This window comes from Eutrigla gurnardus (genome assembly GCF_963514095.1).
Source record: "Eutrigla gurnardus genome assembly, chromosome: 18".
NCBI classification, from domain to species: domain Eukaryota; kingdom Metazoa; phylum Chordata; class Actinopteri; order Perciformes; family Triglidae; genus Eutrigla; species Eutrigla gurnardus.
The window spans coordinates 10,701,416-10,727,736 of NC_139929.1; the positions used below are offsets into that span (position 1 = coordinate 10,701,416).

A 26,321-nucleotide genomic window follows, 5' to 3' on the forward strand; every position below is an offset into this window, starting at 1 on the left:
TCTGCACTTGAATGTCTTGAGTGGCCTTTTCAATGGACATTTAATGTATTTTTGTTTAAATACTGCCACCGTGAACTTCTTTTTAGCTTACCCCTATAACCACTTCTTTCATTTGACTGTTTTTGAATTTTGAGTTCAGTCAGCCTTTTTTAGTTTATATCATAGAGTTCTTTTTTGGTCTAATTTTAGACTCTTCTTTGGACTACATGCAGTAATTTTGAGTTCCTCTTTACCTTTTTAGCAACGGAGCAGCGGTAGCATGTCTCAAAGCTTTTATGACTCTTCCTCTCAGTCCTTGTCTGGATAATACCCCCAGACAAAGACAAGAAGGTAAGACAGTCCTTAGATCTTACCTTCTCTATGCCTCCAAACCCTGAAACATACTGATGCATACTCACACTGTGGAGGGACAGGCAAAAACGCAGTAAAAGCCTTGATCAATATTACTTTTTCAGTGGTTTATATAACTGCTCCACAATGAGCTTTTATGGAGACAGTCATTGAATATATCGGCAAAATACTAATTTATATTTATGACGAGCAGAGTCGCAGAAGGCCTTTTGTTTGAATTAAACAGGCAAGAGGAAAAAGGCATGTATGGTTTTGATTAACTAATGTAGATGTTTATATTTAGGGCTCTCAGTCCTATCTTAATGTAGCTTATTACATGTTGACAATTAACCAGTCTTGAACATCGGTTTTTAAGTCTGCTGATTTAAAGAAAATGAGATAAGAATGTTTTGAAATGGATGGATGGCCCTGAAAGTATTGCATTTGTTATCTTTATTTAAAAAAACATTCCTGAGGAAAAACCTGCGCTATAGATGTTATTGATTTGCGTGTACTCCCTTGAGAGTTGGGAGTGTAAAAAATTGTCACGCCTCCAAATCCATCAATGCGCCCTTCAGTTTCACTAAACAAAGCCTTTAAATTCACAAATGTCCTTCGATTTGATTTCCAAGTGAGCGCTGAAATTGCATTGTATAGACCCAGCAGTGAATGCATTTGGATTGTCTTTTAGCTGCTAGTATGACTGCAGCCCACCTACACCCACCAGTTATCCCAGCCTCTAATGAATGATACGTTGGTGTGACTTAATCAGTCACAGCTGTTAGCAGGACATGTAATAACAGGCTGTCAGACATCTGAGAGGACAGGGCTCAAGCTGAATATTCCCCGTTTCAATAAGCACCGTTTCTGACGGTTGATACTCCATCTCCAACTTGCTGCTCCCTTCTTGAGTAGCAATCACTGGGAAGAGTTTACAGGAGCCAAATATTGACAGCTAAGTTGGTGTTGATGTGTGAAGTTTATCAAGCACTTATAGCAAACAGGATCCCCCCAAATGGCATTGCAGCAAATAAAGGACTCTCATTAGATAAAACAAGTACTAAAAATGATCGAGCATGTGAACCAGAGCTTTTGTGTTCGTACGAGCGTGTGCAACTATGTGTGACTATATTTTACCAAAGGGAAACTTGTTCCAGGCCACATCCAAAATAAGAAACAGGCCATTTTTACAGTTGTTTAACAAATGTGAACCACAACAGAATCTGTATCTTACGAGTATAAAATGTTGTTTTATGACTCGGTCAAGTTCTTTCCAAACAAGTTGGCTCAGTCGTCTAAAATGCTCTCCATATGTCCCTGATATTTATGCTGTTCTACATAATGCACCTGCACTGTGGATGGTAAATGTAGAACTAATTACATTTAGAAAGGGCATGCTTAAAATCTACATTTAGAAGAAATTGCCTGTTTCAACAATATAACCAACAGTGAAAATATCACAACTAAAAACTCTTAGCAGAAATATAAGTATTTCAAGTCACTAGCTTTCTTCATATGGAATATATCACAGGGCTGCATATAGCTAATATTGATATTTCACATCAGCTCAGTGATAGTAAGTCTTCATTATAATGAGTATAAAAATAATGCAATTCTAATAAATAGTGAAAATAATGACACACATGGTTAGCCTTCTCAGTTTGAGGAAGAAGGAATGAAAGGATGCATTTTGAAAGTGTCTCTCTGCCCTGCAGTCGGCTCCATCACTCTAAATCAGAGGAAGTCAGCTCCTCAACCAAGCTTGTTTTTGTCATGGCTCAACACGTAATTGTTCCATTTCCACTTAATGAAATGCTCATGTTCTCATGAGATGTTGTATTTATTTTTAAACCTGTGTTGATGCGCGCAGCTCAGAGATGTTGTTGTGTTGAAAATACTTTGATGCTTTGACTTCCCTTTCAATATTTTCTATTTGTAGTTAATTGTTTTTCATAGAAAGGATGAAAAAAGACAATAGATGTGTTTTGTGTTCATTCATATAGTAATTTGTGGATTCCAAATTGAGGCTCTGTGTGTGTGTGTGTGTGTGTGTGTGTGTGTGTGTGTGTGTGTGTGTGTGTGTGTGTGTGTGTGTGTGTGTGTGTGTGTGTGTGTGTGTGTGTGTGTGTGTGTGTGTGTGTGTGTGTGTGTGTGTGTGTGTGTGTGTGTGTGTGTGTGTGTGTGTGTGTGTGTGTGTGTGTGTGTGTGTGCGCTGCCTTATTTGCATTAGTCAGAGTATCCTACTCTTCTCTCACTTTCACTCACACACACACACACACACACACATATGCTCTCCATCCACATTCCAGGGTCAGAGATCAGTAGGCTCAGAGGTGTGTTTCTGTGTGTGTCTACACATCTACTGATGCATTTGTTATGTGGTTTGGAGGCTCAGATGTATACCCACCTCATTTTAGACCCTGCAGTCAAACTACAGCAGGGGCTAAAGGATCCCCACACTGGCCACTTAGAAAAGGCCTGCAGGAAATACACACACACATACATACATACATACACACACACACACACACGCGCATCTATACATACACAAAGGATGGTCAGAAATCCTGCAGGAAACTGCACAGGGGAATTCCTGCTAGGTCAGGGTGCATTATTTTTCCCCTTACTTCCTGTTCCTCCATTTCCTCCCATCTTCCCTTGCCTCTCCTCAGCCCTCCTCCCCTCTGTGTCTGCACCCTCTCATTTTCCTCTTGAGGCCATGGTGTTAACTTGTGTGAAGCCTTTAAGATGCATATTTCATCATATTAATAACCTTTTTCCTTGCACCCTTGGTACAGGCCCTTCATTTCTTACATAACCTAGCGAAGTACATTGAATTTTGATTTCTTGTGTTTCTATATAATGGCAAGGAAAAGTAGCTTATACACATTGTGCTGTTCAAATGGCAGTTTGATTTAAGTTAAGTTTTTATTCAATTATAAGATCATTATTTGTGATTTATGACTGTTGGTTTTGCAAAACAATCAGTTTTATATAGAGTTGTTATTTACTGGTGCAAAGCATATAGTTTTAGATACCAAGTGCAAAAAACAAGATGTACCAGGCACATATTTTCTGACCTGCAAAGAGACCTTTCAAGAAATCGCATTTATCTCCCGAAAAGTGGGTTTCCCCAATTCAGAAGCTCATGACCAGCATTCGTCATTTACTGAGAGGATTTCAGCCTGCTGTTGTATCGCTTATTGCTTGGGGGCTTGTTGATAAATAGATGTGGCCCTCAGTCTCTGCCACCGCTCATATTTACCCCACACAGTCTCAAAGACCACTCGGACATGTCAAATGATCAGGCTGCTAATGGTCAGCAACGGAGAAAGCAGGGAAAGGACACGCTGAAAGGCTTTGTCTCTGCCTGTATAATCAATTGACCTGATTGATAAGGGTGTGTCAGAGTTACATTGTGCACGTTATGTTTCCCACGCCCAGTGCGTCGGGTCCGTGTGTGTGTGTATGTGTGTGTATGTGTGTGTGTTATCCGACCCTCGCAGCTCAGCCTCTGTCCATCAACACCTACCTCTGGAATGTTAATGAAAAGCAACAAGGGAATCCCGAAGAATTTACCTCTCTGTCTCTCGTTCACTCGCTTTTTCTTCCGTATCAAGTCTCCTTTTTGTTGCAGTAGATCGAACTTTGTCACTTTATCCTATGTTTCTCTGTAGTTATCCATATCCAAACGATTTTAACCATTTTAATTAGTTTAAACAGTTAAAAAAAACTGTATTTACAATATTTCTTTTTTTTCCCCCTTTGGTTTGCTGACTGCTGGTCTGACATGGCAAGCAATTGAAAGAGTCCACCCTGGGCTGTGGGAGAATGTGATTGGCTCAGCTACTTAATTAGTTGAAAATAATCACTGGGGGTTAAAAAAACAAACAGCGCCTCACCAGTCGGTCACTCATTACAAACTGCTACATGCTGTGCAGACAAACATGGTTTAGACTCCCAGAACACTTATGTAAAATTCTTGTAGGCATCCCAGTGTATCCAAAGATAGAAAATATTTTCATTTGTTAGAAATGTGCAACTGTAAAAAAAATAAAAATGATAAACAGAATTCTGTAACAATTTGTTCCAGCTTTCCTTTGAGGCAGCATGTTTACATTGAGTGAAATAGTGTGTGTGTGTGTGTGTGTGTGTATGTATGTATATGTATGTGTGTGTATATATATTTTTACAACTTTAACGAAAATGGAAAAGATCCAAATTATACGCTAAAACGCACACAAACAGAACAGTGCCCCATTTGTTTCTAACCCCAGAGTGTTAGCATTAGGTTCGGTTACAGTGCGGCTGCTATCACCTGATTTGGTTGGTGATGTCGGTTAAATGTCACTCATAGAGGAAGTCTGGCTAAACTGTCACCAGCCTCCATGCAGTCATCCTGTGGGGGAGGGGGGCATTTTCTGGCGTTTTCGGAGTCGTCGCGACACTGAGCATCACAAGCATGCTGAGTCCCACATCGTCTCTCAGGATCGCTGCATATTTTCACCGCCCATCGTTGAAAGTGTGCGTGTGGCTGCGTGCCTGCATGCATGTGGACGTGAGTGAGAGCCCGTCTTACTTCTGTGCAGAGAGGAGTCGGGGTGCGGGGCACGCACGTGATGTGTTAATGCGCTGCCGCCCAGTCGCCACCTCCAGGAGTGCGAGAGGAGGGTGGCAGCGCGTTTGTGATAGCAAGGGTGTAAATTGAGCTGCGATGGTCCAGGAAGGAGGATATGATTGGATGAAACGATGAGACCTTGTGTGCGGCAAGAGGCACTTAGACACACTAAACTGCAGCACACTGAATTCCTGTTTCCTCCTGCCCATTCTTTATCACTCTTCCATCACTCTCTTTGTGTTTGTAGATCTCTTAGCTTTCATCTCAGACTGAGCCTTTGAAATGTAATGCTCTCTCTTTCTATCAGCCAAACACGCACCCCCCCTCCACACACACACACGCACATTCTTCCTACTATTGTGCTTATATCCTAATAACTCATCCCTTTTTTGTTTTTTTTTGCCATCACTTTGTATTTAATTTCTGACAGAAAACTTGGTTCAGTATGTATAAAGTACTTTTCCCAATGTTACTCAAATGCAGAGAGCTCAGTGGTCTGTTTTTCTCTCTGTGTCTGTCTTTATTGTTCTCCTTTCTCCATCATGTCTTAATCGGCTTCACCCATCTGTTTCTCCTTTTTTTCTTACCCTCCATGCTCAGAAACACAAGGAGCGGGACAGGCACAAACCAAAACACAAGAAGATCTCCATGGATATGTCACCCTCCCTTGTCCTTCCTAACATCATGGTCCCAGACAAGGTGAGAGCACACCCATTTTTGGTCTTCCCTCTTTCAATTGGCATTGTTTTGATAATGTTCTTCCCCTGTTCCAATGCATCTCATGGTTCCTGCCTCCCTTTCCTTTCAACCGTCATTTTTCTTTATTAACCCACCCCTTTTCATCTTCTTCCTCAAGCCCTACAACACCAGCAGCTCCGGGGGAGGAGTCGCGTCTCTTCCGCCATCCTCGCAGAAGCGGCTGGATGAAGGCACTGCCCGTTTCACCACCGCAAACTTTCAAGAAGTGTCTTCCGCGCTCTCCGGCGGCGCTTCCAAAGACGGCTTGGCTGCAGACGGTGGGAAGGCGGCGTCTGAGGTGAAGAACAAGAAGAACAGCGGCGCAAGTCATGCAGTGGGACAGAGGGGTGGCCGCAAATCTCTCACCTCCTCAGGGAAACCCCTCCCCTCCGCCGTGGTCACCATGGCAACCTCCTCCACATCTGCCTCTGCTTCCACTGGGCCTTTCCACCAAGGTGAATTAATGGCTGCAAATCGTACTGTATGTTAATTTCCCCACAACTGGGAATTAACCCTGCTGTTAGAAAAATGGAAACGCATTGACAAATCATCCGGTGTTCCTGCCCTGCCCGACCACCAAAAAACTCCAAGTGCAGCACAACTGCAATTACAGAAATGTTCTGAAACCCAAATAAGAGTGTGATTCATGTGTGTGTGTGTTGTATCATTGGCTGGATTTTGGCCAGACACCAGACTTTTGGCCTTGATAACAGTGCTAGGTCTTGACTGGCCTCTGACTCCTGTAATCGGAGGCCCTGTCTGGGAAAAGGCACAGAAACACACGAAAGAAAGGACATGTGGGGGGTCAGGACCTGATAGGAGTCAGAGCTCACACTGAGCTCCTGTGTGTTGTATCAGAACCTTGAAGCCCTTGTCAGATGTGTGTGTTTGTTTGTGTGTGTCTCGTGAAGAAATGGTGTGTGTGTGTGTGTGTGTGTGTGTGCTCTCGAAGCACTTCCTCTGTTACATGGGAGGACTACACGATGAGGGAGGGCTAACTGTAGAGCAGATACGGACCGGCAGAGCAGATAAAGTGCTTTTTTTTGGTTATCTTGTTTCTGCTCCTCCCATGATGATGGAAATGAGACTGCTAAGAAAACTTTTCCAGCTGGAATGTCTGTTAAGTCTGTGTTGTTTCTGTCTGATAGTTGTCATTCCTTTAATCTCCACTTATGTCATTTCTTTTTCTTTCTTCACCTTCTTTTCTTTGATTTTCTTATTGCAGGCCTCTTGTTGACCAGTGCCAGCAAGACTCCCTCTGCCCCTTCCTCCTCAGACTTCTTAAGTTTCTCAGATTCATCGTTGCGTTCGGGGGGCGGGACTACCTTCTCCTCGCCACCATCTTTCAGCAGCTGCCTTGTGAAGCCGAGCTCGGAGGGCGGAGCCTCGGAGGGAACTACGACTCTGTTTGGCTCCCTTATGTCCGCCACTACGGCTTCTGCAGGTACCAGCAATGTATTTACGTCGTTGGTCACCTAAAATGTATTTTTGTTGTCCTGTTAGGTGCTCAGAAAGTGTCAAATTTTCAGTCTCATTATCACAGCGATGTCACAGTTTTTCAGGCATGTTTCTTTAATTGAGTAATTAATCAGTAGATTAATTAATAATGAGAAGTAGTTATCATTGGATGCGCTCCTAATTTACAAGAGAACTGATGAGGCTGTTTGTGCTTTCCTCTTGAAGTTGATTCTTTGATGGCCAAAATAAACCACACAAAAACACACCAAGAGGCTGCAGGCTTTATATTTAAATATTCAGTTCTGCTTTCTTATCCTTCCAGTGGGCGGGAAGCTGTATGAGAATTCCCACAGTCACACAGCTAGCGAGATGACAAGCCTGGGTGGGTCCGCTGGCTACAAGCGGCCCCAAACCTCCAGCTCAGTGCCGGGGATCGGAGGAGCAGTGGCGGGAGGAGGGGATGAAGGGGTGAAGAAGAAAAAGAAGGGCAACTGGCGAAACAGATTTGGACCTTGCTTCACCACGGACGTGAAGCCTTCAGAGCCAGCTCCCTCCCTGACTCTCCCCACCTCCTCCACGGCCAACACCTCCTCCTCCAACGCCTCCCCATCCTCCTCTTCATCCTCGTTGCTCACAGGCCGGCCGGGCTTAGTATCCAGCAGCGGTTTAGGGGTGGGGGTGGGAGGCGGGGGAGGCGGAGAGAGGGGGCTTGGGGTCATGGGTGTCGGCGGTGGGATTCAGAAGTCCCCATCGCTCCTCAGGAATGGGAGTCTGCAGAGCAACAGCAGCTCCACAACCACCGGGCCAGGTGAGGAGGAAACGGTTAACACACACAAAACACAACAACATGTCACAACAATGAGTTTTTTGAAAGCTCACGTCTCACAACGACAAACACTCTCAGATGTGGTTGTCAGCGTTGGCTGCATTCAGGAAATGATCCTCACAGTTGTGCTATAGCTAAACCGAAATTATGAAATTGTTGTGTGCAGCTGAAATGAGGAAATGGGCTGGTTTAATTCAAGCTCCATCAGCCAATTATGTCCTGTTATACATAGAAGTTGTGTCCCATTGCTTTCGCTATAGTGTCCTCAAAATTATTAAAAGCGAAGTAGCTCATGTGTAGCATTGTTGGAGCAGGGTTTTGTTCATGTCCAACCCCTGACCTGTGAGTCCATCCTGTCACTCACTACTGAATGCTGATGCATTTACCAGATAATATTTGTATTAACATTAAAAAAATCACGAACGTGAAGGATTTGACGTTGCTATTGGTGCCTTGTGTGTCTAAGAGTGCGGGACTATGTGCTGTTTGCTCACACACGTGGAAGTGGTCTGTATGTTTCTTTCATCGTGTTCAGTTGCTTGGCAACTGTCTTTATGCTTTGGAGTTCCCCTCTGCTGATGGAAATGGCTCAGTACAGCCCACACATCCCACATCTCCCCTTTCTTCCAGAATTACCACTCTTTTGTTTCTCTCTCCTGCCTCTCGGCTGCTGTCTCTTACCTGCATTCTGCTCGTTCCTGAAATCCTCGTTTCACCTGTTGATGCTTTGTGCTGTGGAAGGTGAACGTGTGATTGCATAGTTCCCAAGTCATCCATATATAGTGTAGAAGCACATGTGTTTATGCTTATTAGGTCCAATGCAAATGAAGAAAAAAGATACTGTTATAAGGACAGGATCCATCGCTGATCACTAGGATTGGCTGATCCGATACTGATCACCAATTTGTTCTTGTTCTTTAACATATTTACATAAGAGACTCATGTGTTTCTTTGTCTGTTACTGAGGCTATTTTTTATTTTCTGCTGATTCCAAATGATAAAATATTAATATTTTTTCAATTCTATTTTATTCTCTATTTTTAAATTTTAGTTATCTTTTTAAAGTGATTTAATACATATTTTTAAATTATTGGTCCATAACCTTCAAACCTATAATACATTTTACACCAAATTGATTGTAGCGTCCACATAATACAGTTATCACTAGTAAATATATACTAAGTTTTTCCTCATAGCACTATAATTTGAAAAGTATGAAAAATGAAGAAGTGCAATAATACAATACATTGATTCTAATCTTAACATTTGTTACTTGGTATGGTAAACAAATAGAAATACAGTCTATAGTCTTTGTCTGCATGCAAGAGAGATTACATTATTTTATAGTGAGAATATAGCTTTATGCCAGACATTTTATAAATGGATCTTTAGCCCCAATTAAATGCGTTAACTGTGAATTTGTGAATTGACAGAAATATCCTGATACGTATATATTCCCATTAACAATTATATGTGACTGAGAGGAAATATAAACATGTTATTAAACATTTAAATGTTGCAATTAGACATTTGACTGTCTAACACATTGGAATTATTGTGTCATTGCAAACCCTCCAATTTATTGATGCTAATGGTATTACCACAACTCGTCACTAGCCATAAATATTGATATTCATTCATGCTTTGAATGGCGGGGTTCGTGGATATATTTGCGTATCTTTGAGCACATGTGAGTTGGTGAGTCACACATGAGAACTGGTGCCGTTTGCTCTGTGAATGTATAATTATTTGCAGCAGTGGCGGTTGAGGATAATTTGTTTGTGGCTCCACGTTCATACCAATTTTTGGTGCTTGTGCTTTTCCCGACAGCAGTGGTGGCATTTCTGACCACAGCTGGTGAAAGAAGATAGGGTAGACAAAGGTGGTTATGTACAGCTGAGTGTCTGAGAACCGTGTGTTCGTCTTCCTACTGTAAATATTTAGCTGGGGGTTAATGCAGGGCAGTAATGGGGAGGATCTTGGCGTTTATCTTCTCCACTCCATCCTGTCTGCTGACTCCCCAGCGTTGATGGATAGATAGTTAGCCTGATAGATATGTGTTGAGGGTGGGAAGAGGCAGGGGGTTAGATTTTGGTTAGGTTAATGTTTGACAGCAGGGGGGTCACTGATGGGACGGACGGGCTGGTTGAGCACAGTGGGTTTGGTGTGTGTGGGGGAGGAAAGATGTTGGATGGACATTAATTTATTTGGACCAGCGGAGTGTATGTGTAGAAAAGAATAAGAATGACGAGAAATGCTTATTTCTGTTTATTCAACTATGTAATTGGTCATTTATATAGTTTTCAACGATTTCTTCAGCTGTACGTTGTTTTTTTCCGCTTGTCCCAGTGAAATAATAATTATTAATAATTATCAGTAGCTTGGTTTTACCACAAAAAAAACAGTGCAGAAGTTATGAAAACCAGGGAAATGTTTGACGAACAGGATTTAATTTAATCAGCTTGTTGGTAAAACATGAAACCTGTACATTTGTTATTGGAAGTAATTATTGGGGGTTGGATAAATAAATGCTTTTGTCACAATTACATTTCACTTCACAATTTCAAAGTTTTCTAAATTTTTTTTAGGGGTTAGCGTTTGTAATTTTTAGTTTACAATGTTTATGTTTTTGCAATATGGCTTCAATCAATATATGACTGTGAGCACTGGGGTGGATTTAGCTTAAAACATGTTTGGAGAAAAGCAAATTCATCCAGAACAAAGACTGCTGTTTTTTCTTCAGCTTCGAGTGTTCAGCATACACATAGCGGTATGCACACATTATGCAGAATACCTCAAACAGCACATCTGAAAACTGGAGACAAACGTTGCAACTCTTTCATGTTCTTCCTCAATAAACTACACTGAGTATGTTTAATTTTAAAAACCAACCAAACTGCTCATAATTACTGAAACTCATGACTTGGTTGTTTGGCCAAACTGTTGTTGATTCGCGCGCTGTCTTTATGTTTTTCCTTGGGGAAGTTTTACGTCTCCTCCTAAAGCAGTAATCAAATTGTTATGTGTTTGTTCAAATAACAGTCTGTGTTATATTTGGAGATGAACGCACTTCAACACGAGCTTAGTTTATAGCAAGTTTTATTAATGCATGCTTTGTGGAGTTATTGGTGGAGCCTGTCTTCTTGTCAGACTCGCCCGAGTTGGAGAAAGACGGTTTTAAATGGACAAGATTTTAAAAAGTCATATAAATATAATAGTATAACCAATTTACACATTTGTTAACAAATGGCGTGAACATTTTAACTTCAACTTATAATGTCCCACTTGCTTGGGGGGAAAAAAGAAATTAACCAGCTGTTTAGTTTGGTTGTGTAATTCAGGAAAATAAATCAAAATGTTAAATTACTCTTTATGGAGCATTAAAAACACAGCATACATCGAGTATGATCACGTATGGGACGCTTTTAACTAATCTCTATTTTCTTACATCAAGAAGTCAACATTAATTCAAATGAACCTCTCATTTTTGTTCCCATTACTAGCACTCTCTTTCCTCCACCCCTTGGTTTGCATTAATGGCATGAGCTAAACTCAGATAAACTGTTGGTTTGGCCTCTAATCCAGTTGCTAAAAATCTTGCAGTAGCTCATGCCCCCTGAGTCACGGCAGCCCTGCTTTGGGTATCAATTTTTCTGGTGCATATTACAAAGCGTTATAAATAGTATGTAGGCCCATGCAATGTTCCTATCTCTCTCTCTCTTTCTCCCTCTCTTGCTCTCCCTCTCTCTCCCTCCACCCCTCCCTTCCTGGCACAAAGATCTCTTGTTCCCCCAGTGAATGTGTGCTGCCCTGAGCCATTCAGGCTTTTGTGGGGCTGAGGGGCCCTGTCCCCCCCCCCCCTCCCCTCCCCTCACCCACCCCCTCTGCTGGGGTCAAAGGGGGGCAGGGGCCGGGCTTATCCCTGGTTAGTGGGCAAGAACAGGGGTGTGTGAGGGGAAGGGAGGGGGAGAGAGCAAAGAGATAAGAGAATGGAGCATGAGTATGGGTGTGTGAAAATGGTGCAAAATGTTTGCATTGGTGATTTATAATTTATATAACATTCAGGATTTTAAATAAATCAATGTCATTGTTTTTATCTGAATTAGTAAAGAATATTTGTAAAAGCTTAACGTGAATGATTGACTATGTGGATTATTGAGTTTGTGTGTTTCTGAACGTTTAAGTTTATTACAACGGAGGGAACATGAAGAAACCGAATGATCAGACCGCGTATCCGGGCGAGCCCACCTAGTTAATCAAGCATCCCATTTGTTGATTTTATTAATGATGCATTAAATTGGTTAAATTCAACAGCTCTGCACCTTGTTTAAAACGTCATTTTAGATTATCACTGTCAATGATTCGTGCTGTAATATAGTGATGCATCTCCTTGTAGACCAGGCCCCTGAAACGGAACCAGCCAAATGAAATTCAGCCATCATTTGTTGTATTATTTACACCAGCGCTTTTCATACTGTAGTAATTGTTAACTGCAACACCAGCTTTATTCCTTCAAAGTAATTATTTTATAGTGTTTAGTGTTGGAGGAAGAGAACACATTGATGTTGATTGTTTGGTTGTATATCTGATATCTCCACAGGTGTTTTCTCCGGTGCAGATGGGTCATCGTCGGGGACGGGAGCGATTGCCGTTGGCGGAGCCAGCTCTGAGTTGTCACAGCAACAGCAACCCACACCTTCGCTAGCCCCTCCCTCTCCGTTCACGGCCACCGCACCGCTAACCAGCACAGCCTCCACACACGTGAGTCCAAACATACAAAGTGTGCTCCAAACTCTCAACGGCCTCCGTACTGTCGCATGCATGAAAATTCATGCTCATTCAACACACTCTATCCTTCATTCTTTCTTTCTTTCTTTCACTCTCTCTCTCTCTCTCTCTCTCTCTCACACACACACTCACACACACACTCTTTTCATACAGACATCACACTATTCATCTATCAATTCAGCCACATCTCCACATCTTTGAGCTGAAGTGCAGATAAACTGTGGGAACACAAATAAATCAAAGCGTACTAATTAAACGTCTTTGGCACCAAATCCCTCAGCACTATTATTAATAAAATGATGTGTGAAATGTGTGTGTGTCCTGACCTTGTTTGAGTTATTTGAGTTATACTGTAGCTGACTTTATATGGTGCACCTGTAGAAGGTCGTTATTCAAAGCAAAAAAAGAAGATATTTGTATTTTTTTTGTCTCTGAACATTTCATTGAAACATCTGTAATTCTTCTGCCTAATTAAATCCAACAGTTGACCAAGACGCCTCTTTTATTATTTTGAATGTGCAGGGATATAATCAGAAATATGACACACATGGAAATAGTTGAGAATAAAGCATTCTTGAAAAAATTGGGGTCATGCTTTTCCTCAAAGAGTAATTGTTTTTGGTGTTTCCCGTTGGCTTAAATATACTTATATTCAAAAGTGAGGGCATTGACTTTAATTTGATCAGCTCATCCCCCTCCGGTTATCGCAGCCCCATCCCCACCCAAAAAAACCCCTCCAAAACTCATCTTCAATCACTGACCCCAGTGTCCATCCTTTCACAACCTACCCAAAGACCATGCTCTGTCTCTGTCCACCCAACTCCATTTTTCTCTTGCGTCCACTTACCATCTCTTTCTTTTTCTCTCTTTCTCTCTCTCTGACACACACACTTTCTCTCACCCTCGACCTTTCTTCTCTCTGTCCCCATCCATTTCTCTTTTTCTCCCTCCGTTGTCCTGTGATGTAATGACATCTGACAAGCACCACAGTAGGGATGGAGGGATAGATGGAGGGAGGGATCGGGGCAAGTGTGTGTGTGTGTGTGTGTGTGTGTGTGTGTGTGTGTGTGTGTGTGTGTGTGTGTGTGTGTGTGTGTGTGTGTGTGTGTGTGTGTGTGTGTGTGTGTGTGTGTGTGTGTGTGTGTGTGTGTGTGTGTGTGTGTGTGTGTGTGTGTGTGTGTGGTGGGGGTGGGGGGGGGTTGCACTCAGGCTTTGAATTGGCTGGCCTGGCCTTCATCTTGCCCTGCTCCTCTGTTCAGCACATATTATAGAGGACAGGAGGCCCAGGGAGGCACAGGATATCACGCCTGTTTGCAGCATGTATAGATGAGTTTGTTTGGTGTGTGTGTGGGTGTGTGTGTGCTCGACTGTGAGTGACCCAGTGTAAGGGAAGAGAAATCATTTTTATTTTCCCTCCTGTCGCTGCTGATTGTGAAAAACGTGTGTTTATTTGTAAAGTGTGTTGCACGTCTCCGGGCGTCCGCGATACACACACCCTGTAGAAATTACGCAACTATAGACGGATGAGTGTGCGTATGTGAGTGACTGTTTGCTATTTTCAGTCCACTAGCAGACTCCCAGCCTACTGTTATTGGCCATCAGCCTAGGACAGAGAAAAGGAGTGCAAGAGACTTTGAATGAAAAATGAATGAAAATGAAAAATGAATGTTGATGGGGAAGGGGGCAAGATTATGGCACCAAGGGGAGGGGGAGGAGGCATTCTTGTTTTTGCACCCTAAATCTCAGCAAACGGATGAGTTACCAAGCAATGGAATACGATCCCGTTTCAAAAATGCAGGATTTGCATGTACATACTGAAGCTTTTGTTGAGCATTTTGGTGTTTTCATATTTTTGCAAAAACCTTTTTTACTTTTAAATACTGATCAAAACTCTCCTTCAGTCAACCAGCAGAAAGTGTAGGAAACAACACTATGCTAACATTATGTCTCATCAATTATTTATTAAATTGTGTTCAACACACAACTTTCTCTCCCCTAATTAAAAACAATTAGCTCATTATGCTTTTTCAGCTTGACCAAAAATGTTTCCATTGACAAAAATAAGTTTTCTTTTGTGTGACTTGCTTTGGTAGTTATTTTGAACCAAAACCTGTCAGCCATTTTGTTATTTTAGTTGGACCTGATTCCTCTCCTGATGCTCCACCCGTGCTCTCTTCCATCTTACCCCACCCCACCCTCCACTCCACGGTCCTTATTTGGGAAATGCCTTAATTGGATTAAACTCTATGCATCAGAAACACTTTGTCAGCATGTCAGCGTACTGTCGGGGTGTCGAGGCACTCTGAGCCCCGTATGCATGTGTGTGTTGGTAACAGAATAATGAGCCTTTTTTCCATGAATGATAGTTAAGTGTCGTCAAATGCACATTCATATATATATATATATATATATATATATGTAATTAAAATATATATATATATTTTAATTCTTAACTCACATGAGTTTCAATCTCATGAAATTATGTAAATGCTTTGTGTTGAGAGACCAGAGTATTTCAATACTCATGGATTTATTAATAATAACAATAATAACCGCTTATTATGAAATACACACAAATAAAAAATGCAACTGACCAATGTAAGATTTAAATTTCAGCTTACCTTTCCCCACTCATACATAGATTGCATTGTTTTGTTACCGTTTAAGATTCAGTGTTTTTTTGTTTTTTAATAGATATATAGTGCTGAAACAATGGTCATTAAATCCACAGAAAATAAATCAATAAGGCTTTTGATAATCAACCAATTGTTTTAGTAATTTATCAAGCAAAAACACGGGAAATCTGGTCTCAACACCCAGATCTGGTCTCAATCTGAATGTGTGTGTGTGTGTGTGTGTGTGTGTGTGTGTCTGTGGGGGGGCGCTGTGTATTTTTTTTTTTTTTTTTGCTTTTGGCCTCTGGAAATTTGTAATTGTAATTTAACACCTTTTTGTGATATTTTATACACTTGACTTTCATAGTTGAATTGTCGGATATATTCCTCATGATTTATGAATCATAAAAATAATTCATTCAAAATAATTGTAAATTTCAACCCTATAATTATGTTTAATTCCCTGAAAAATTATTCTAAATGCATACATATATTTCCACACTTTTATTGAAGCAGTTTAACACTTGAGGCATTGTTTAATGTACATTACTCAGGGTTTAAAAATATCGCTGTTCAGACCCGTAGGGGTACTAAGTGAATAGAAGAACCATTTCCACCGCAGTGAAACATGGCTTCCTGTGTCTTTTTCTCCGTCTACAGGTGAGCGGTTTGCCAGGGTCAGTCTTCAACCTCGCTCCCTCCCACATGTTTGGTAACAGGCTGAATCCCAACTCGGCCATGGCGGCACTCATCGCCCAGTCAGAGGCCTCACCAGCAGGTACGGCAACATACCTAGTGTGACTGTGTGTGTGTGTGTGTGTGTGTGTGTGTGTGTGTGTGTGTGTGTGTGTGTGTGTGTGTGTGTGTGTGTGTGTGTGTGTGTGTGTGTGTGTGTGTGTGTGTGTGTGTGCGCGCGTGTGTGCGTGCGTGCGTGCATGTGACAAATGTATAGATGTGTGTTCGAGGGAGAGAGAGGGGGAGATAATGGATAGGTCACGCCCCCTTGGTCCCACAGAGAGGTCAAGGGTCAGCACTCGTGATATTTTCAAGCTCCTCCCACTCGGTTCCTGTTACACACCATGATTGTTCTCCCTCTCTCACCCGTTGTCTCTGTCTCACAAACAAACAAATACAGCACACGAGCTCACGCACATATGATTTACATGTCAAACGTAGAACTCTGCTGTCAGCTGTGGTCCGTGTAAGAGAAAGAGGAGGATTGTGTCGAGGTGGTGGCTAGCGGAGGGGCAGAGAAAGTCAGTAGCTGCCTGACCTGCGGGAGAAAATAGCTGGTTCCTTGTCTGTCCACAGCAGAAGAGCTGATGAAGGAGCAAGACATGGCTTTAGTAATCAGAGCAGTCACTTCCTGATACAAGACATCTGGTTGAACAGAGGGGAGAGAAGAAAGAGAGAAGACAGGAGAGAGTTGAGAAAGAGGAGGAGGAGGAGGAGGAGGAGGAGGAGGAGGAGGGAGGAAGGTAGGTAGTTCCTGCTGCCGGTCAGCAGTCATCAGAGCCAGATCCACCCTGACCTGTAGGTCAACTCACTAATCAGGGTGAATGACAGGGCTGTGTGTGTGTGTGTGTGTGTGTGTGTGTGTGTGTGTGTGTGTGTGTGTGTGTGTGTGTGTGTGTGTGTGTGTGTGTGTGTGTGTGTGTCTCTGTGTGTGTGTGTGTGTGTCTCTGTGTGTGTGTGTGTGTGTGTCTGTGTGTGTGTGTGTGTGTGTCTGTGTGTGTGTGTGTGTGTGTCTGTGTGTGTGTGTGGGGTAGATAGAGACTAGGCAGGTTTTGTGTCTACACAAGCAAGCTTTGTGTAATTCCTGAAAAATAGATTATATTGGAAACAAATTGCAACAGCTTCGTGGCAACTTTTTCACTTTTGGACATATATTTTATATATATATATATACACACATTTTATTTTGTATAAATGTTGTATTTGATTTAATTAAATAAAAAGCAGAATGTTAGAGATGTTTAACCATTAATAAGGACAAAAGCATTTAATTATTATTTGGTTTTCTATTAATAAGTAATTTCTCACACAAATGTCATTTGCTGATTCCAGCTTCTCAGATGTGAAGATCATCTTCTTTTATATCAGTTTATATTAATTTCTTGAATATATTTATTTAATGTCATTATCATTTAATCTGCCAATTAATTTCCTGATAAATCAGTTAACTGTTCTATAAAATATCAGAAAAATATCAGATTTCTGAGATTCCCGCTTGATCTCTTCAAATCGTCTAAAAGTAAAACCGTCTCCAATCCAAAGATATTGCATTTACAGTGATTCTAAAACAGCCGTGTACAGCACGTGTGTACAGGAGAAGTTCTGTTTGTCAACTAGTCAGGGTCATGTGAGCACAAACATGCAAGGTGTGCGTGCGTGTGTTTGTATGCATGCAGCCTGTTTACTTTGGCAGCCGTCGCTCTTTGCTTTTGAGTGTCTGGAGGGAGTTGCCAGGACGAAAAGGGTTATGAGGGAAGAAGGACTTGAAAAAGAAGGCGAGCGAGGGACCAGAGTGGTGACCTGGTGGGGGTAAAAGCTGGGATTGACTGTTTTAAGTAGAGGGGAGTTTGTGTGAGCGTCAATGCAAAAGTGTGCGTTTGCGTGTGTGTGCATGTGTGATTCATTACTCTCAGTGAGGAAAATGAAAAGAAGCGTCTGGCCAGGGGCCCAGAGGGAGGACGTAGAGACCCACAGAAGGTAGAGGGAGAAATGCACATGCATTTTGAATGAAGTGTGTGTGTGTGTGTGTGTGTGTGTGTGTGTGTGTGTGTGTGTGTGTGTGTGTGTGTGTGTGTGTGTGTGTGTGTGTGTGTGTGTGTGTGTGTGTGTGTGTGTGTGTGTGTGTGTGTGTGTGTGTGTGTGTGTGTGTGTGTGTGTGATGTGAAGGAAGAGAGACAAAGTTTTTGGAAGTTGTAGAGCCACAATAATTACAATACTTCCACACTACACTGATTCAATGTGAACATGTATTTCTTTTTGCTTTGCTACTCAGCTGACATTTTTCTGATTCAAGCCAGTCTCCCGAGCGGATAAATCTTAAAGCTACCTCAATGCCTTTTAGTGTGGACAAGGACTACGCAACTTTTGGAAAATGATTTACTGTAAGCCGGCTCAGGGTTTGAATTAGACCTCTGTTAGACCTCAAATCATTACAGAACAATACTGTCAACACTAATCAATGATATAGAAACTGTGAAAATCCATTGTGCCTAACCGCATGTAACAGCTAGTCAACAGTTCCCAATCATGTTTATAAGAACTGCTCATTCAAATTATAAAACAATGTTGGATATGATGCTTGAGGTGTTAGGAATGCCTCCAGGAATCCACAGTCATTTTAAATCTCAAAATAGCCAATCACTCAATGCAGTCATTACTGTGTGTGTGTGTGTGTGTGTGTGTGTGTGTGTGTGTGTGTGTGTGTGTGTGTGTGTGTGTGTGTGTGTGTGTGTGTGTGTGTGTGTGTGTGTGTGTGTGTGTGTGTGTGTGTGTGTGTGTGTGTGTGTGTGTGTGTGTAATGCTGTTCGCCTGGTTAACAGGTGATATTCATAAGCCACTGTTTGGCCCTGCTCATTCTGTTAAATGATAGAAGCAAGAGGAAAATCAAATATATATATATATATTGTAACCTTTGAATTTAACAAAATGTACCTGAATACGGTAGTGTAGGTGCAATTTGTTTTTTTTTGTGTTTTCAACTTTAGCCGGCTAAGCGCGGGCTTGTTCTTAGATGTACAATTGATTTGTGTGTGTGTGTGTGTGTGCGTGTGTGTGTGTGTGTGTGTGTGTGTGTGTGTAGATCAGGAGATGGGAGACGGCAGCAGCGGCGGCATCGGAGCTCAGGGCTTCTCCATAAGAGCTTCTCCCAAGACCACCCCGCGGTGAGTCCACACACACACACACACACAGATGCTCCCCCCCCCCCCCCCCCCACCCATCCCTCTCCATTTACATTCCTCACTGCCCCCCACCCCCTCCATCACCCATCCCCCTCTCTGCTTTTCCCTCTGCTGGCCCCTCGTCTCCTCTCTCTTCCTCTCTCTCCTCACACACACACATGCACACTCTCCCTTTCGCTCTCACCCCTACAGGCAATTCTCGGTTGCTCTCTCAGCCAACGATAACTTGTGTTTTTTGAAGGGGGTAACCATCCTTCAACTCCAGTTAGATTTGTTTTTTCTAATCACACATGGAACGACAGTCTGGTTTTCTGCATCTCCTTCATTTGGGAGTGTTTGCATGGATCTTTAAGGATGAGAATATTGATGACACAAATCCATTTCTGGTTGTTTCTACTTCTTTGTGGGATGGATAATTTCACTTGATGAGGTTGGTTCCAATTTCCGTTACTTACCTAGTTACTTTTGTTTGCACTGCACCGGTAATATTTCACATCTTACGTTTAGGGGACATCATCGGTGTGTGTAAGAAAGGGTGGCATTTAATTTAAAAACATTGTAATAGAATAATATCGTAATAGAATACACATATATTGATTGACATTTTCTAGTTAAACAATGTAATGTCTTAATATTAATATAGCTGACACGTTTTTGCATCCCACGTGAATATTACTGTGACATTGACACTCAAAATCCGAGTGTATGTAAGTTTGCAACGCAAAAGTGGAGAAATCTTGCCATTATGCTCCATTTTTTTTAATTTCCCCCACAGTATGCACCTCCTGTCCTTTCTACTCTCTCCTGCTGTCCCTCATTTCCCCTCTTTCACACTCAACAGATTGTCTCAGCACACACAGATTTATCGCATCTAGACGGTCCATTTCCCTCTATCTGTCTCTCTCTCTCTTGCATATCCTCTTTCTTCCCACCTCTCTCTCTCTCTCTTTCTGCCTCACACACACACACACACACACACACACACATGGACAGAAAGCCTGGCCCCTTTTCATTAGAGGCCACTGTAACAACAAATTGATGTAGTTTTATAGCCAGCAGTGTCTATGTTTGTCTGACGTTTATGTTGGGTCGTTAATCTCCCCATTGACCTCTCTATCTCTCCCTTTCTATCCATGCTCACTCTCTCCCACTCTCTCTCTCTCTCTCTCTCTCTCTCCCTTCATTCAGCTCTCCCATTGGTGGCCTGCAGATTCGCTATGACTCCTCGGGGTCGTTGCCGGGGCCAGGGCTGGGGTTGCTAGGGGCGGGGGGAGGCAGTGGGGAGACGCTGCCCCCGGTGGCCACCAGCATAGAGCAGCTCCTGGAGAGGCAGTGGAACGAAGGGCAGAGCTTCCTGCTGCAGCAGGGAGCGCAGGGAGACGGTGAGAACACACACACCTGAAGCTGCACGAGAATGCACTCACACACACACACACCGGGCTGGGTGTCATATATAAATCACTACAAATTTCAAATATTATTGTTAATTACAGTCAGTTCCATACCTACTTGAACATCCCTTCTGGGATCTAATACGTAAAGATGAAAGGGGAAAGCAGCCTAGTTGTTAGAAAGGTTGTCCTTCATCCGGACTCGGGTCTAGAATCCTGTGAGTGTACGTGCAAATCCTCCACTTCCTCCTCCTGCTCACCAAGTTGTCCTTGTCGCTGAGTTTGCACAGGCACCACGGTCGCTGTTCTGTAGCTGATCTTGACCTCTTGACCTCCCCATGGAGTGCATCTGTCTAATCAGTCACTGGGTATTTGAACGAAGTCATGTAGAGGCTTAACAGAGATGCATGGCCTTTCAGAAGGTCAGAGCATCTTTGTTCCTGCTTGTGAAAAGATGTCGAATGCAGCTTCGTCCCAAAAGTACAAAACCTTACATTTAAACTGTAGTTTGAAAGGCGTGCAGTGACCTCACACTGCATCAGGATGATTTTCTTTTATTGCAGATTTGAATGTAAATTGAATCCCACAGAACCCGAAAGCAGTACATTGAAAACTCAGGAAGCTGGAAGGCGAAAGTGCTGCCACTCAACGACACTTACATACTCTCGATCAGTCGCTCACGTTCGTTGTCTGTCCCTCTCTTTCAGTGCTGGGCATGTTGAAGTCGCTCCACCAGTTGCAGGAGGAGAACAGGAGGCTGGAGGAGCAGATTAAAAATCTGACCATGAAGAAGGAGAGACTGCAGCTTCTCAGCGCTCAGCTATCAGTGCCTTTCACCTCCACCTCTGCCTCCTCTGGTACACACATACACAGATACACACACACACACACACACACACATACACACATACAAGGGCTGAAACAATAAGTCAATTAACCTAGTTTAACTTGAATATCCTACACAAAGCGATAACTGATTAAAAAATAATCAGCACAATGATTGACGACACTAAGACGAAGAGAATCTAAACCTGCATTGATTTGTGTTGCAGATGTGAAAGGAGGCCAGCTGGGAGCCACTGACTCTTCTTTACCTGTGGCAGCTCAGGCAAGAACAAACGCCCAGCACAGTCAGATTGAATCAGTTTTGCATCACCACAAAGTCAGCCGCTACCATAGCAGACAGAGCCGTAACATGTCATTAATGTCATAACTGAATTAAGTAAGGTTCAGTGAAACAAGAATCAGATGTTAAAGTGAAGTTATGAGCTAATGTCATGGTTTTACATCTCATTACACGCTCGATTAGATGAACTACAGCGATCACCTTAATCACATTTGTGATTAGGTATATCATCATTAATGGTGTTTTTCTTCCTCTCTCTCTCTCTCTCTCTCAGGACGGTGCGTCATGCGGTGGCCACAGCAGCAGTGGCTCCACCTCCTCCCTCTCCACCCCTCCCTCCGTCTCCCAGAGCCCGCCCCAGCCACAGCTGAATGGGGTGGCTGCGGTGGGGACGGCCCCAGCCAGGCTGGGTGGGGTGGCGGGGCTGATGGGCGCTCTGGGTGCAGGTAGTGCACTGGGCATCGGGGGAATTGTCGGGGTGCTGAACGGGGTGATCCAGACGCCGACGGGCACCTCCAGCCCTCACACACACACTACAGGAGCAGCCACGGGCGTCACATTGCCTGTTAATAATAGGTATGTCTGATATTTTTGAAATAGCTTATTAATAAATAAAAAAATACAATAGTTATGCTCAGTAATGCTAAATGGTGTCTTGAGTTGATTATATAATCATTGCATGTGGTGTCCCATAACCCACCCCAACAAATCGGTTCACGGTCAGGCAGCTGAAACGCATCAATGTCTTTAATACATTAATGTTGGAGACGTTGACCCCGCTTACCACATCTTAGAGTGCTGAAGACACCATAATCATGCCCTGTGTAATCACACACACATGTCTGGCAAAGTCATCTCTCGCTTTCCCAAGGTGTTTGAATGTGAGCTTTATTGGATCTTCTCCTTTTTGCTTCCTTTTGCTCACGCGTTGGATTATTGCAGCTCAGCATCTAGTAAAAACAGGTGAGACCGAAGTGGGTTCAGCATCACAACAGCCTGTAGCGTTGTTTCCTTCATGTCCCCGGAAGACTGTCAGAAGAGATTTGTGTGTGTGTGTGTGTGTGTAAATTCATATGATTGTTGCTTTTTTGGCACCTGAAATTGACATTTAAGACACATTTTTTAAATATTTAAATAGTGCAACATATCAAATGCTCGCTCTTCACGGCAAATTGATGAGTTGTCCTGCCTTCAGCAGCTGTGGTGGTCTCCTGGGTGTAAACCTCTGTGTTAAAATGTGTTGAGCTCAGTGTTTATTGTGTATGTCTGACTGCGAGTTGTCTTTGTTTCGTCAGCGCTGCGCGGCTCGGCCTGCTGTCTGAGCAGCACAGACTCCTCCTGCAGCAGCATCAGCTCCAGCAGCTGCTGTCCTCTCAGCCTTCAGCGGTACCCCACACACACACACACACACACACACACACACACACACACACACACACACACACACACACACACACACACACACAGAAACACATACACTGGCAGGCTTGCAGCTACTCGCTGCCATCACCACTATCACACACAGTTAAACACACACAAAGACACTGAGCTACAATTTTCCTTTGGACAATGGCCTAAATCACCAAGCTTATTAACTCTTTTTTCTCTCTTATTGCTTCTCCTGCTCCCCTCACTTTTCTCTGCTCTTTTCTTCTCCATCCCTTATTGTTGTCCTTCATATCCATCTCTCGTTTCCTTTCTTATCTAAAACCTTCACTTTATCCTTTTATGTCTTCCTCCTCTCTCCTGTCCTCCTCCCTCTTGCTTCCTCACTCACTCCCCCCCCTCTCTCTCCCTCTCTCTCTCTCTCAGGAGCAGCAGCAGGTGTTGCTCTACCAACTGATGCAGCAGCAGCAGGACCTCCAGCAGCTGCAATCCCTCTCCTCCTCTGCCCAGATTCCCTCCATCCCGCTCTCCTCTGCTCAGCTGCCCATCAACAACTTGCTGCCCGGCGCCCAGGGCCAAGGCACCATCACCGCCAACCCCTTCCTGGCACTGCAGCACGCACATGCTGACACACACGCCTCGGGGCCACAGAAGCCACGGCTCGCCGAGAAGGCCGTGGGCGTCACAGGGCAGGAGAAGACATGACGGCAGATGCTCTTTATGTTTTGATTTTTTTTTTTTTTTTTTTTTTAAATAAATATGCAGAGTCTTCGGGAGATCAGCCTGTTGGTCAACTTTGTGGTTCAGTGATGAGAACCAGACACCAGCTCACTCTAGTTGGCATTATCGGATTTGTTTTTGCAACTTTTTCAGGTTACACTCTTAACACAACATTGTGTCTTGATTTGTATTATTTATGTCCATCCAATTTTAGAGGATATACGTTTTAGCTTTAGTGCTGCTTCATGTTCTTATTTTGTCTCTGTAGACCTAATTTTTTTGATTTGATATCACTGGTAGCAACTAAGTGTGTTAGTGTCCGTAAATAGGTGAGTTGACTGACTGAGGTCAGCCTTTTCCTTCAATGAGTTTCTCTTCTGTGATCTCATCATCCTGCTGCTCTTCCACATTTCTTCTTCCTTTTCTTGCTGTGTCACATTTCTGCAGCATCTCCTCTCTTTTTCTTTGTCACATTTCTCTCACTGCTTCTCCATCCTCTTAACATCCCTCTCAGTCTGGTCTCTCTGCTGTCTCACTCTCTCAGGGGCTAACTCGGCACACAAGCTAGCACACACAACTACAGACATAAAAAGAAGAATAGCAGAAATTCATGTATATAAAAAAGAAAGACTGCAATTCCCCACCACAGGACTTAACAGTAGCAGATGTATGTTTGACATCTGTCTCGCAGCGATCCCGAGGGGAATATTGGGTGAAAGGCTTGTGAAAATATTCCACATGTTCTCGCTGCAGCCTCTGTCCCCGCTTCTTTCACTCCGTTTCGTGCAGATCTGTTAATGTCAGTGAAACGAGCCTCACACAGTCACCGCAGAAGCCTTGCTTTTGACTGTCTCTTGTCTGGGCCAGATACAGGGGGCTTACTCAGGGAAGTGAAATGTAAAGTTGGGGTGGGGTGGGGTGGGGGGGGAAACAGCTATTTGAATGTTGAAGAGGGATGCATTAATCCACATGGCACGGACTCACAAAGAGAAATTATGCAGTTGGTTGTCAGCACGTGGACGTCGTTGCATTTCATCTTCCTGATTGAGCCCCCTGCTGCACCTACCTCTCGAGCAGGACCAGCCTATCAGGACCTAAAAGGCCGATACAGCAGCGGCCGCTAAAAAACCCACAACAGTGAGGACTGGCCAATCAGGGTCTAAACCCAAGTGCCTGAGGCCAAGGGGGAAGGTGGGATTTGTTTTCCTTATACCTGTGTCCCTGTCACTCAGCCCAATTCTTCACAATGCTACTGGTAATTAAGCTGCGTTGCTAAGGCAACAGATTACAAAAAGACTTTATAATGTCAGGCTGGATGTGCAGTCTCTTAAATAAAGCCAGGAAATACTATTCTGCTGCATTCTCTAATATCAAAGCCAACTTTGTATTGTGCTTTTTATTTATTGGGAGTTTGTTTGTGTAATGGGCATAAGATGATATATTTTAAAAGCCTGCTGGTGTTGCAACTTAACATCATTTTTGTACTACTGTGTAAAGTTCTGTTTGTGTTTTTTGTTTATTTCCCTCATACAGTCGAATCTTGCTGTAAACCCGTTTCATGACTTCTCTGTGTTGTGTTTTGAAAGCTAGAAGCTACTTGATAGTTGGCTGGTTGGGGTGGGGGTGTGGCTGTATATAGCTGTTTGTAGGGGGGGAGGAAGTGTGTCATGGGGGCGGGCAGTGGCACAGTTTCTACCTCGTTAAGTGTACATAAACCTCTCTCATTGGCCATTGGTGTACATAAGTGATTGTGATTAGCTGTGCTGGTGTGAAGGAAAGCCAATGAAGCCTCAATTTTGTGTGTGTGAATCTTTAGGACCAGACAAAAAAGGTTGACAGTGACTGGACACACAAAGTATTAATTTATTTTTATATGTGCAGGGACATTGTGTTTCTTTTTTAAGTTTTGCACCATTTTCTTGATGAGAAGTCATTTTATACTTGGCACCATTTTTTCATCTGTGCACACATTTGTTTAGATCGATTTTGTACGAGTGGAAAACAATGGGGGGGGGGGAAATCTGACAATGTATTTCAAAACACCAAAATAAAGAAACACTCTGGATAAAGTAACCTAAAGCATTCAGTCTTTGTAAGAGTTTATAGATATAGATAGTGTGTGTTATGTACCAAGGAGATGCTCTGTCCCCGCTCAGCCAGACCATCCCTCAGGACACAAGGTCCGAAGTGGAGCAACAATCAGCCACCTCCCCTACATGGATGACATGAAGCTGTATGCCAGGAATGACCGTGACATCGGAGGGAGGCTGAGGACTGGTGAGCGTCAGAGCCACTATCCAGGACTAAACAGCCAAGAGTACATCAGGAAGACGGCCCCATGTGATGACCTGCTAAGTGAATATCTCAGACAGCAGAAACCTGATGAGGAGGAAGAGGGGGAACCATGATGG

The 26,321-nt window shown here is 43.1% G+C and overlaps 1 protein-coding gene across 1 annotated transcript in view; it reads left to right on the forward strand.

The window, feature by feature from the left end:
- Positions 1–25,983, forward strand: part of mllt10 (MLLT10 histone lysine methyltransferase DOT1L cofactor) — a 38,545-nt gene extending 12,562 nt beyond the window's left edge. The window contains exons 7-19 of the mRNA XM_084034199.1: positions 5,549–5,647; positions 5,805–6,141; positions 6,912–7,130; positions 7,467–7,952; positions 12,571–12,731; positions 16,034–16,151; positions 19,188–19,269; positions 20,476–20,669; positions 21,386–21,535; positions 21,731–21,786; positions 22,079–22,380; positions 23,100–23,190; positions 23,617–25,983. Coding sequence (XP_083890325.1) covers positions 5,549–5,647; positions 5,805–6,141; positions 6,912–7,130; positions 7,467–7,952; positions 12,571–12,731; positions 16,034–16,151; positions 19,188–19,269; positions 20,476–20,669; positions 21,386–21,535; positions 21,731–21,786; positions 22,079–22,380; positions 23,100–23,190; positions 23,617–23,895 — 2,574 coding nt within the window. The 3' untranslated portion in view covers positions 23,896–25,983. The remainder of the gene's footprint in view (positions 1–5,548; positions 5,648–5,804; positions 6,142–6,911; positions 7,131–7,466; positions 7,953–12,570; positions 12,732–16,033; positions 16,152–19,187; positions 19,270–20,475; positions 20,670–21,385; positions 21,536–21,730; positions 21,787–22,078; positions 22,381–23,099; positions 23,191–23,616) is intronic.
- Positions 25,984–26,321: the final 338 nt, after the last annotated feature.